Below are 12003 nucleotides of genomic sequence, written 5' to 3'. Positions count from 1 at the left end.
AGAGAAAGAGAAGAAAAAAGGGGGCCATTATATAAACACAAGTCTTTAACAGTGCTTGGACATCAAATTTATAAGCCTACACCAATCACTATTAAAGACTCCACATACTATACCCCTGCACCACACAACTCTAGATGCTAAATTATTCTTGGAAAACAAGCTAACGATCAGAATTGTGCGTGAAGTCAATGATAAAGCTAAAACAAAAGCCACAAACTGTTCTTTCAAATTTGGAACAAAGGTATAACAACAACTCCATTAAGAAGATGGACAAGAGCATGTGAGAACAATCTATAATTAGATCATCAAAAGTTAACGTTTCTAATTTAGGCCTGTATTCTCTAAGATCAAAGGAAAACATTTCTACATCTTATTCCCCCTGTTCCACTTTACATCAAGAATCTACTTACCGATGCCAGGCGATACTACACGCTCATAATGGTAAGGATTTACACAGACACTGTCACATTTTAAGTCAAAAGCATACTGACAATATTTAACATGCTTGAGTTCATTTTTATGAAGATCAGGCCACCTCCAAAGACGAGCGTAAATCACATGAGGGAATCCCTTGCGACCAGCCACCTAAAAAGTTAGACACAAAAGTTGATTGGGAAAGTAGCAAGAAATTTCCCTTTACTTAGTGAGGAGCAAAGCTGGAAGAAGAAAAAAATAACACAACTTTTCTCCATCATCAAAATATGGGGGGGAAAAAAAATGTGGCACAGTTTACCGAAGATTTGTACTCAATGGAAATAAGTTTCAATTAGGGTTTTGCTATGGTTAAGTCAACACTGTGATTCTTCAAGAAAAATTACTGGATACAAAATGGCAGAAGCAGAATTTATGCTTAATGTAGTATGTATGTTCACCTCCCCCACCATGGATGATGAAGGATCTTTGCTCCAGAAGAAGAGGAACGAGGTACTAAGCTACGCTAAAAGAAATTTGCAAGTCGAAGAATGCCAATCCATTCTAAAATGAAAAAAAAATGCTTCTAGGGTAGACAGAAAGCTAGCCAGCAAACCTGACATCTGTCCTGGAACAGAGACATCACAACCCAAGCTATACAGGTACGGAAGTCCTGATGACATCGGCTAACGTAAATCCTCAGTGCAGATCCCCTGCAGGATCTCCGCAAGGGATCACAGGTCTTCACACTGCTGACCAACACAGAGCTAACAGAAGCTTGTAGTGAAAATACCAGGATAGACAACTGAATTTGTTACGTGAACCTGCTTTTTACTGCCACACACACACTCATTTAGAATGGCTGATCCAAGGCCTTCTGCTCCTTTTGAGAAAAAAAAAAAAAGAAAAAAGAAAAAAAAATCAACTAATGCAGCAGTCCAGAGCTCCAGCCACAAAAACATGCCTACAAATGGGGGTGAGGGGAATGCAGCAGAACAGCTACTCTTCCTCAATACTCTAGGATCCTGTTTCACTCACTTTTGCTCCAATTCCACTAGGAGGAAAACGTCTGATTTGCACTTGTACTAACCTGAAGCCTCCCATCCAGCGTTCTCTGTATTGTAACACACTTGCTAGGATGAGCTCCATTTGTAGTTATAGCTGTAATCAAAGAATCCAATTCATCTTTTTTCTCCTTTAGCTTTTTAACTAAACTTTCAATTGCGCGTTTTGCAAAAGTTTCACTCTCTCCACCTTGTCGATGGCACATCAAGCTGTGAACAATGCTCAGACAAGCATCATTACTTGTTGGCGTGTTAGTAATAGACATATTGTCCATTTGTCACAGCTTTTTCTTTCAGATCAAATGTCAGTTTTGGGGGCTGTTATGATTTTCAAGCTGATGAACAAGAGATGATCCAAGTTAAGTGTTAGATGTACTGTCTCTTGGTAAAACCTAGGAGGAAAAAATATCTACATTAGAATTGTTTTTTAACAAATTGCAGATCATGTTTCTAAGGAAGTCTGTGGCTTTTTGTTTCTTTTATTTTCAAGCTAAGTGCAGGATATTAAAAGCACATAAAAACTGTATTGCTTGTCCCATGATAGCTAAAACATGCTTAAGACACTGCCTGTACATTTTTAGATATAAAAGCTCTTTTTTCCCTAGTAATAATATTTAAATAAAGATTATATTTTATATACATGTACACAGAATATGTACATATAGAAAGGCATGGATTATTAGATGAACAGGCTTTAAATTCGGAAAAGGAGAACAGTGACACTGATTTCCTATGTTTTCTACTGGTAGGACAAAACCAAGCAAAAAGACTGACTGGGAATCAAGGGACATTGATTTAAACAAAATTTAAATAGTGAAGAAGCATAAATGTAAATGAGAATCATGTGTCAGCTGTACTTAATGATCCTGTTAAAATATTTCAGCTATGTTCTGACTTCAGGCTAACTCTAGTATTTCCTTTTGCTAATCAAGAAGCCAAAAAAAGTTATCTGGCCATGAGCTTAACACACTTTTATATAACTCAGCACTGTTCGTATTTGAGAATTCCAGCTAGTGCATTTCTATTTACTTGTCTGTATGAAACTTCTTTTGGATCAAGACAAATCAATAAAATCATTAAAAAAGCATTTCCAAACTGTCTCAGTCAAACAGAACTGCTTTAATTTCACTGAACATAAGGGTAAGAAATAAGTTCATCATAACATACTTGGCCTTTAAACTCATTTGTAAAGAAAATACACCTGGAGCGGTTTCTGCTCATTATGCCCTTCTCCTCAGAACTAGCAGACCTCATCCTTTCCAAGTTCCCTTTAATTCATAATTTAGGAGAAGAGCTGTATTGCTCTTGCCAATTCTGAATGAACTCATTGTTGCACTTTATCTCACTTTATCCGGAGACTTAGGATAGCAGGTTTTGTGCAATCACTAAAAAGGAGTCTAATGCTGTCAAAAGGTTGCTCTGGTTCTTCAAGCAACTCTGGTTTCAGGTAGTCTACTTCTAACAGCTATGTGGCCTAACTTTCTTAAAACACTGGCAGCAGATATACATTATTGATTTTCTTACATTTACATTTTCTGAGTAAGCTTAAAATATACGTCTTCTGAAACTAGCATGTTGTTCTAAGCAATTTAAATAAAATATATCTGATTTCAATACTTAAAAGGAAAAAAAGTTTTTTTCACATATCTGAGGAACACACCCAGGCAAAGACCTGTTACTGCAGTGGAAATGAATGCATCACACCAAAAGAGCAGGGGGTTGTTAATTTAGGAAGTTAATGCATCACGCAAATTACAGTGTGAATGCATCGTTTGCCTTCCTGCACAAGGAATAACGTAAGACAATTCCAGCACAATTACATAACGAAACAAAGCCTTCCCTATTTAATATTTTCTCCAATTTCAACTTGAATACAAGGCACTGTGGTATACTTGGGAAAAACATCACAAATCTCCCCCCTCTCCACCTTCAACAGTTTTCTCCTTTTGTAAAGAAGCTTTTGGACCTAATTTCTCCCAAAGGAAAACAATTCCCTAAAAGTCTGAGCAAGATCGTTTTACCTAGCTATTAAAGTTTCTCCCTCAACGCTAGCTTTTTTGCACTTCGACTCAGTAAGCCTCTTTTAAAAGTCAAGCTTAACCTGCCAGTCATTCTCCATGGCAACCAGCACTCGCATAAATCTGTAAAAGCTTGCCAGCTAAAACAGAATAGAACATCATTTTCCTTAAATATAAAACAGCACCCCAGATATGCATAAGAGAGTAATCATAAATAAGTGACTAGATAAGGATATTAGCCAAGAGTTTTAAATAAGGAAGCGCTTATTAGGCCTGTAGCTGTGTCTCCTACACCCCTAAAAATTATGAATGAGAATCTTGCGTGCTGGCTTTCAGAAGACTAAGATGAAGCAAATAAATCCTTATTTAAGCGGAACGATCTTCAGAAACGTTGAGTCACCCCTCAGCTGCCACAGCGCTCAATGGGAGCTTCCGACTGCTCGGCACTTTTGTAAGGCAGGCCACTCGTTCGGGATTTTGAATCCCGTTACACATTGCTGGTGTGTAATTACATGGTAATTCAGGAGCCTTCCTTTAGAAAAGCCTCCTTCATAGAAATCCTGCCTTTCATGCCACAAATTCAACTCACAGGACAAGGGGGTCAGCTAGCGGCTACCAAAACAGCACATATTGATAAACGCTGTGATATATTTCTTCGGAAGCACTACGAGCACTAGGGTATTTTGCAGATAAGCCAAGTTCTTTCACGTTCCAGAAATTTAGTATCTCACAAAGTAGCTCTACAAGCCTATCGTTGACTGAGTCGCACATTCAAGAAGTGCCTTAACACCTTCTTACTCTATTACTTTTATGTGTACAAGTAAAAGCAAGAGGCAATCTTAATGCATTATATTTTTAGAAGATAGCCTTTGAAGATAAGGTCCTAGCATGCCCCCAGATATGGAGCGCTCTATGTTCTGTAAAACAACATTGGGCTTATTTATGTGATTTAGCATTCGATTCATTCGATGCGAGCGTGAGACTTTGATATCATTCCTGTAATTTCGCACTCCCCCTCAGCAGGTCATCCCACACGACAGCGAAAGGTTAGAATTGCTGTGGAATAGGTAGAGCAGAACATACTGAGCAAAGCCCTTCGCGCTTCCCTCCGCCCACAGCGCTCACGGAAACAGCGACGGGCGCGAGGCCTTCGGGGGAAACAGGGCAGCGGGAACAGACAGAGAACGCAGGAAAAATGACAGCGGGACACACTGTTTGTAGGCAAGTTTTCAGTTTCACCTGATGAGGCCTACCCAGGAATAACAGATGATTTTTTCTCCCTGTTGTCGTAACGTGATGGGAACAGAGAAGAAAAATGGGACAAACTAACATAAGAAGCTATAAAGTTACAGAGAATTACCTCATGTTAGGGTAAGTAATTTATTTCAAAAAATTAATATGTAGGTATGTTATAAAAGAAGTGTATAAAAACTACTGTTCTGTCACAGTCTAAGAACTGTAACAAGAATAAGATCCTCTGGAGAGGAGATAAATCTGGAAAAGAAAAGGAGTTAAACTGACAGGTAATTAAGAACACCTTGGATGATCTACTGCAAACACACTCCTATCTCGGAGAACTGATCAGTAACCATTAACTGAAACTCTTCCTTAAAGACTGATGCAGAATAGGACAAACACTGTAATTCTCCTGTCCATCCTACCTCCATAACACTGCCTTAGCGAAGGGTGATGCATCCTTCTACCCTCGGCAATGAAATTCAAAACACGAAGCAGCTGTTTAAAATTAAAAATGCAACGCTGGTGCCACATGCCTCACTTCCACGGCTGTGGATAATTCTGCCAAAAATGGTTACCTGAACAATATAAATAGATTCCAGAAACATATGCATCTGTAACACTATGCTATCTGATATAGTTAAAATCAAATCTCTTATTGACTTAAGTATGTGAAAGCAACATTACTGAGCTTCCACGCTAGTGCCTTTATTTCATTTACATTTATCCTATGGGTAGTAAAGCAGAGTAAAAAAACAATACTGACTCAATCTATTCCACTATTCTCAGATCAACTACTAAATTCTGTCTCTCAAAATATCAATTATTTTAGCAACATCACTAGAAAATGGAGACCCAGGCTAATGCCCAGAATCTCCTGCAAGAACTATGAAAACCTACTGCTAGCTAACAGCCCCCGGAGAGCACTCCCATTTATGCAAGCAAGGTGCTCCTGGTCAAGCTGACACTAAACTAAATTAAGCAAAGTATAAAAAGCAGACTAGAGATCTCACCCAAAGGGATTATCAATGGATTATGGAACAGAAAATTAATATTCCACCTTGTTTGCCAGCATCTCTTCAGCTGCACCAGCAAAGTAATGTTATAAGCTAGCATGGCTTAAGAGCAAGTGCTTATACGTGCCAAAAACCAAGGGTAACAAAAACAGCGCGAGGCATGACTTCCAAATACTTGCAGCAGCTCTTCATGCAGCATACTAGGTGCATAAGAGATACCATCATCTGGAAGGCCTCACACAAGGCCTTAGAATTGCTCAGATGTGTTCCAGCAAAGCGGATCCTTTGACACTCTTAATCAAAAAAGTGTGCAGAGACATATACACGTACACACACACACACACACACACACACACATTCTGAAGAGAATACAGGAGTTTTCTTAGGGGAAAATCAAGTTTTTCTGCTTTTTGCGATTAGAAAAAACACATGGACTCGATTTCCTTGCTTTTATAGAGGTCTTGTTACGGTAATAGACAACTGAAGTCAGAGCTCAACAGAGATCTAAGTGCAAGGGCTGTTAAAAATATGAAGAGTTTCATCTAAACATCTGAAAATCCCTTCCTCCAAACAGTTCGTTTCAAATTCTCTAGTGTGTTTGAAATTTGCTGAGAAGTTACAAAATCAGATTTCCGAAAAGAACTTTCAAGTTCTTTTCTATATACTAATAAGAACCTTACACGAACGCTTTTTAACATTTGCAAGTCGCTATCTTCCCTCTCTGCTCCCACAAAACATAATCCACTTTGTCTTTTCCAAACTTTATATAGCTATCAGAAGCCGCACTTTACAATTTGGGCAGAACAACTAACTGTTTACCCGAAATAAGAAAAGGAAATAGTATGCTGGCACAAGAAAAACCAGGCTGCTGTGGATGGAACTGGAAGTCAGGGACATAGCCCAGAGGAACATGATACAGGCAACCAGCCATCCAACAGCTTGGGCAAGACGGTTAATCCAGGCCCAGCGCTGATACGATAAATCCTACTGTAAATGAATAGGGTAGTGTAAGTCAATCACAGCTGCTGAGGGATCAAATTCACCAAGAAACTCAGTCTAAAAATGTGACAGTCCAAATGCTACTGGATAATTACTTTAAGACATGGGCAAAGGGCCAAAAGCCCCCTCCATGCCACTTTCTTAACATATATTTTATTTGCAAGTTTCCACAATAAACTAGGCATATTCCAAACAAGAGACAACTTGAGACGCTCCCAAGACTTCAGTTCTTTAAGGACAAATTACACAAAAATCAGCGTGATTAAGAGTGATCAAGTCAAAATTTTTAGCATCTTGGTTTTTAAAACAAAATGTTAATTGTTGTATTTAAATAGAAAATGCCAAGAAATATAGTACAATCTTAACACAGTAAGACTAATAGTTTCTGCAGGTGTCAGGACAGCAGTGGGCCTTTGGAAAGCTTTTGATGCAGAAAGGGAAATAGCCTTGCAGATTAATTCAGAAAAGAGGTTCCACATACAGACAGTATATTGAAGGTCCAAAAACGCCTGAGGGGAAGGCAGATAAACATGCCAAATGGTGGAGGCAGGGGACAGGGCAGAATACACTGAGAAGTCAAAAGTGAATAAAGAATGCAAGACGGATTTGCAACGGCATGCACAAGAAGTCTGAAAGAAACAGTTGTGATAGAAATCCAACCGGTCTGCAGTGTTAAAATCAAAGAGAGAAAGATTTTTACATGTGCTTAATATCAGATGACACATTCAGGGCTCTAACTCTTGTTTCTACAGGAAGTCTTAAACAGCAAGGCTGAGGGAGGTTAGGGATCCTGATCAGACAAAAGTCATGTGTCACCTCAGCTTTTGCATTTTGCTTTAGAACATTTCAAATAACACGAACACAGATTTTTAAGCAGCAGTTATGGAAAAATATGGTATGGTGCACTGACATATACAACCCCAAGAATTTTTAATACTGATGTATCATTGTAAATGCAGGTGTTACAAGCATGCAAAGGGATGATAAAGATGACAACATCAGGCAACCAAGTGCATCTGATGGTATTCACCATGTGCAATACGCCATTTCTATTTATACCATGAACCTTAAGATAATTTGGCCATTATCCATTGTAATATATTGCAGAACAGTCTAAGCAAGTCAGCAAGTTTGTGGGCAGAATATTCTTCATGATGCACCATAACTTAAGTAGTCATTACTACTATGGTCAGAGTAGTACTATGACTATCGGAGTTCATACTGTCTGAGCTTTAAAGTAAAACATAAAGACACAGACATTTATCATTTCTATTGTGCTAGCAAAGACAGACTACAGCCAGATTAGGACCCATGGTGCTGTGCACTGTTAAACGTGGAGATGTACAGCCTGTAATTCTGGGCCGTGATGCGCTGAAAGAATCAATTAATGAGAAAAATATCCTGATGATCAAAAACAAATTTCTAAGTTGCAAATACGAAGGCAATTGTTTGAGGAAAATATTTAAGAAGAAACAAGAATTAGGGGTTTGAAGCTGCTGCTGATGCTATGGGAGCTAGATTTACCAGCAACAACAATCCCAATCACAGATTTCCAACATTTTTATACCATGCAGTAACACAATGCTAACAAACGGGCTCATTAGAATACTGTACAAATTGACATCTCGCTAGAACATTTCACATGGGTAAAGGACAAAAAAAAATCTTGCATAAGCGCTTGCCTCCAAAATTAGACACTCACAAAGAAGTCAGAAGCAGCATATGTATTTGATAGTTTTAAACACCAAAACATTACTACAGAGTTTTGCTGTTTAATAATGCAGTGGTAGAAGTTTTATGATAAACATGATAAAGAAAAATCCATAAACCAATAAAACAAAAGACAGTTCATGATTTGATGAAGATATGAGTAAGTGAACTGACTGCAGATACTTTACAGCCCATTAGACTATTATCTACTTGCCCAAAGGGTGAACAGGACCAAAATATTTGTAGACGTAAGAATAATTAGTATTAAAGAACAAAAGAACTAGCACTAAGCAGGCACTACACTACCTTCCTGTTCTTTACAGGAACAACTAACATTAGCCAGAATACTATTTTTTTCATGTATTTGAATCATCAGTATCAATTCTGCTCATTTCACTGTCAGCAGACCAAAAAAAATTAAGATATATTACAGCATAAAAGGAACTGGAGGAGAGTTTTAAGATGAAACAGTTGCTGCTTGGGGTTGTCTTAAAATAATTCCACACTAAGAAGTGTGAGCAACTACTTGTTTGTGGAAGAAACTAATCTGATGTTTTAGCTGCCTGACTGTAGCTCTCAGCCTGTTTACTCCCCCCAGCTTCCACCTCTGCACTTCATCTGCTTTCAAAAGCATTTTACAAATGCTATATAGACTGACCCTCTAAATGGAACATAATAAGCATTTCTGCCGCACATGGTTCCACTTTTTTCACCATCTTCAAGATACTAATACAACAGCAAAAAAGCCCCCAAATCCTTTTTTAATCTTTGAATCTGATGGCATGGGGGGGTGGACACTATGAAACAGCTAATACTACCATGCTGATACGACTACATGAACACACATTTATAATCCTAGAAAGCTACATTTTACATTTCAGTTTCCCTTCCCTCCCTGTTTTTTTGTTTTTGTGAAAGCATACAGGTCAAAAACTCCTCTTTTCAATACAGGCTTCTGCATGGCCAGAGAAGGAAGATCAGGCATTACACCATGAGACTGGAAAGGGCAGTAAATTCTTCTAGCGTAACATACAATTGGATCTATTTCAGCGACACAGATCTAGTCACCGAGACTCGCGCTGCATCACATCCGAGAAGCCACTCGGTCGTGCCCGACCTATCAAGAGGTCCGTTTTCAGAACGGACGCTAGTGGATAAGGAGGGGATGAAAACTTTGGAGAGGAAGGAGAGAACACGCTCAGAAAGCCACATGCCCTGGAAACGCTTGCCACAGAAGGACAGAACGAGCCTAAACTGAACCTTTTTCAGGGGCATTCTGCAAGACCCGTCTTTTTGCAGAACCCTTCCTTCAATAAGGGCAAACAGCAGTTTGTCAAAACCTCACAAACAGAGGAAACAATTGTGGCTAAACCAAGCAATAAAAGGAAGAGTCAAACCTTGCTCAGGCAGAAGTGGTGTGATTTTTCGTTCGTACATAATGTTTCCATACCCCAGCAATAGGTGTATTAGATAACATCTGTTCTTTATTGTAATCTGCACAGGGATAATGTTCTCTGCATTTGTTCAGGCTTAAAAAAAAAAAAAAAAATCACCTCTGGGCAAAGCAAGCATGGAAAATTCCAGCCTCAACCAAAAGTAGAGTTTTTCACAAGGTTAACAACATACGAAAACAGAGTCCTAAAATTCCAGCAGGACCTTAACAACAGCACGGTGAAGGCTGCTCCTCAACAGCATCGAACAAGCTGCTCCGAGAACCTTTGTTCTCCCCTAGATAAGTTGATACCTCTCAAAACCCACACGCCTATTGTGTTAGCTGTAACTGAATGCATTATGCAGAGAGTCATCTACTTAAAAAAAAAAAGAATTCTAATCAGTCTGAGCTTTTCTTTAGACTTCAGGTCTTTGAAATAGTTTCTATATCAGTATTAAATATGCATGCTTATGCAGCAAATATATCCAAAGAGGTTCACGAATGCAAAGTGAGTAGAACTCCCTCCAGTAGTAATCTGGCCAAGATAAGAGGAGGGCCAGAAGGACAAGTTGCCTACTTATCGTGACACTGGAGTAGGAAAGCACGCTTAATTTTACAGCCCAATAAAGCTATTTTAACCAACTTACATGAAATTATCTATATTACTGAACCAAATAACAACACTACAAGACTTTCATAATTTAAAATATGACAGCCTGTTGACAGTGGCACGCCATCCTTAACCAAGATAATTTGAGAGGTGGTGGTAAAAGACACCACGAGCCCAGGCTGACCCTGTGTGTTTGACAACAATCGGTTTGTAGTAGTACAGTTTGGGCTCTAAGTAATAACACATCTAACCCACAACCAGATTACCCCACAAATCAACCAACCTTCAGCGGTAAATCCTATAAGGCTCAACTATGCAGCAAGTCACGAACCTCCCCCCCCCCCCCAAAAAAAAAACCAAACCCACACCCCCAGAAAAGGGGAAGGAAGAAAAATAGTAGAAAAGTGATCTTTAATGAATCCCCTGTTCTTAGCAGCCCTGGGCCAGCTCGGAATAAGCGAAACGCGGAGCTCGCCGTTACGGTAAATAACATGGCAGATTTCGAAGAACTAAACACGACGCCCCTCGAACAAAAACACACGGCGTATCGGATGCATGGGAGAGAGCATGGAGAAAGTGGTCTGCAGGAAAGGCGCGGCGGAGAAAAGTTTAACCGGGGACAGAGTGGCAGGAAAGTCTGCGAGACAGGCCACCAAAAAAAGAAAAAAAAAAGGAAAAAAAAAAGAAAAGGGGAAGGGGGGAGGGGGGGAGGCAGGAGCGTGTTTTCTCCTCGGAAAGCGGAGAGGCGGGGAAGGCCCCGCGAGGGGAGGGCGCGGGGGGCGGGTGCGCGGCCCCCGGCTGCGCGGGGCGGCAGCAGCGGCGCCCCGGCCCCGTGCGCGCCCCCCCCCCCGCCGCCCCCACGCGCGGAGGGCTCGCGGCGGCGGGGAGGGGGCGCTGCGGGCGCGGAGGGAGGGAAGGAAGGAGGCAGGAAGGGAGGGAGCGGGCGGCCTCGGCGGCGGGCGGGCGGCAGCCGAGAGCGGATGTTACCTGGGCCGCGGGCGGCGGCGGAGCGGCCGCTCTCCGGGCGCGGCCTGCGGCTGCGGTGAGGGGCGGCGGCGGCGGCGGGGGAGGGGGGCCCTTCCCTCGCCTCCTGCCGGCCCCGGCGCGGCGGAGCGGGGCCAGGCCTCCGCCCCCCCGCCCTCCCCTCCCCTCGCCGGGCTGCGGCCGGGCCCGCGGGGCGGCGCGGCGGCGCTCACAGGCCGGCGGCGCGGGGGAGGGGAGGATCCGGCCGCCCCGCTACGGCCGCCCCCGTCGCCGCCGCCGCCTTGTTGTTGTTGCCGCCGCTCCTGTCGCTCGCGCTCCGGGGCCGCCGCCGACACGTCCAGCCGCCCCCGCGCATGCGCGACATCCGGGTAACACCCCCCCCCGATTCGCCGCCGCTGCCGCCGCCACCACCACAGCGGAGCGCTTCCTCGCCGCCGCCCCCCCCCTCCCCTCCGCGCGCTGCCACCCCGGCGGCACTGCGCCTGCGCGCGGGGCCAGCCCCGCGGTTGCCGCGCCGCCCCGC

General features: G+C 42.2%; 1 protein-coding gene across 3 annotated transcripts in view; it reads right to left on the bottom strand.

The window, feature by feature from the left end:
• The window catches only part of SMAD4 (SMAD family member 4), a 29189-nt gene extending 17631 nt beyond the window's left edge, over positions 1 to 11558 (bottom strand). For 2 of the 3 annotated variants that reach the window (XM_067316477.1, XM_067316475.1), the window contains exons 1-3: positions 11484 to 11558; positions 1502 to 1867; positions 411 to 585 (exon numbers count right to left, since the gene is read on the bottom strand). In XM_067316477.1, coding sequence (XP_067172578.1) covers positions 411 to 585; positions 1502 to 1750 — 424 coding nt within the window. In that variant the 5' untranslated portion in view covers positions 1751 to 1867; positions 11484 to 11558. The remainder of the gene's footprint in view (positions 1 to 410; positions 586 to 1501; positions 1868 to 11483) is intronic. The other variant, XM_067316476.1, reaches the window with a different exon arrangement.
• Positions 11559 to 12003: the final 445 nt, after the last annotated feature.

Source organism: Apteryx mantelli, chromosome Z (assembly GCF_036417845.1).
Source record: "Apteryx mantelli isolate bAptMan1 chromosome Z, bAptMan1.hap1, whole genome shotgun sequence".
NCBI classification, from domain to species: Eukaryota; Metazoa; Chordata; class Aves; order Apterygiformes; family Apterygidae; genus Apteryx; species Apteryx mantelli.
The sequence above is the reverse complement of the archived record's forward strand: the minus strand, read 5'-3'. Positions and strand labels throughout refer to the sequence as shown.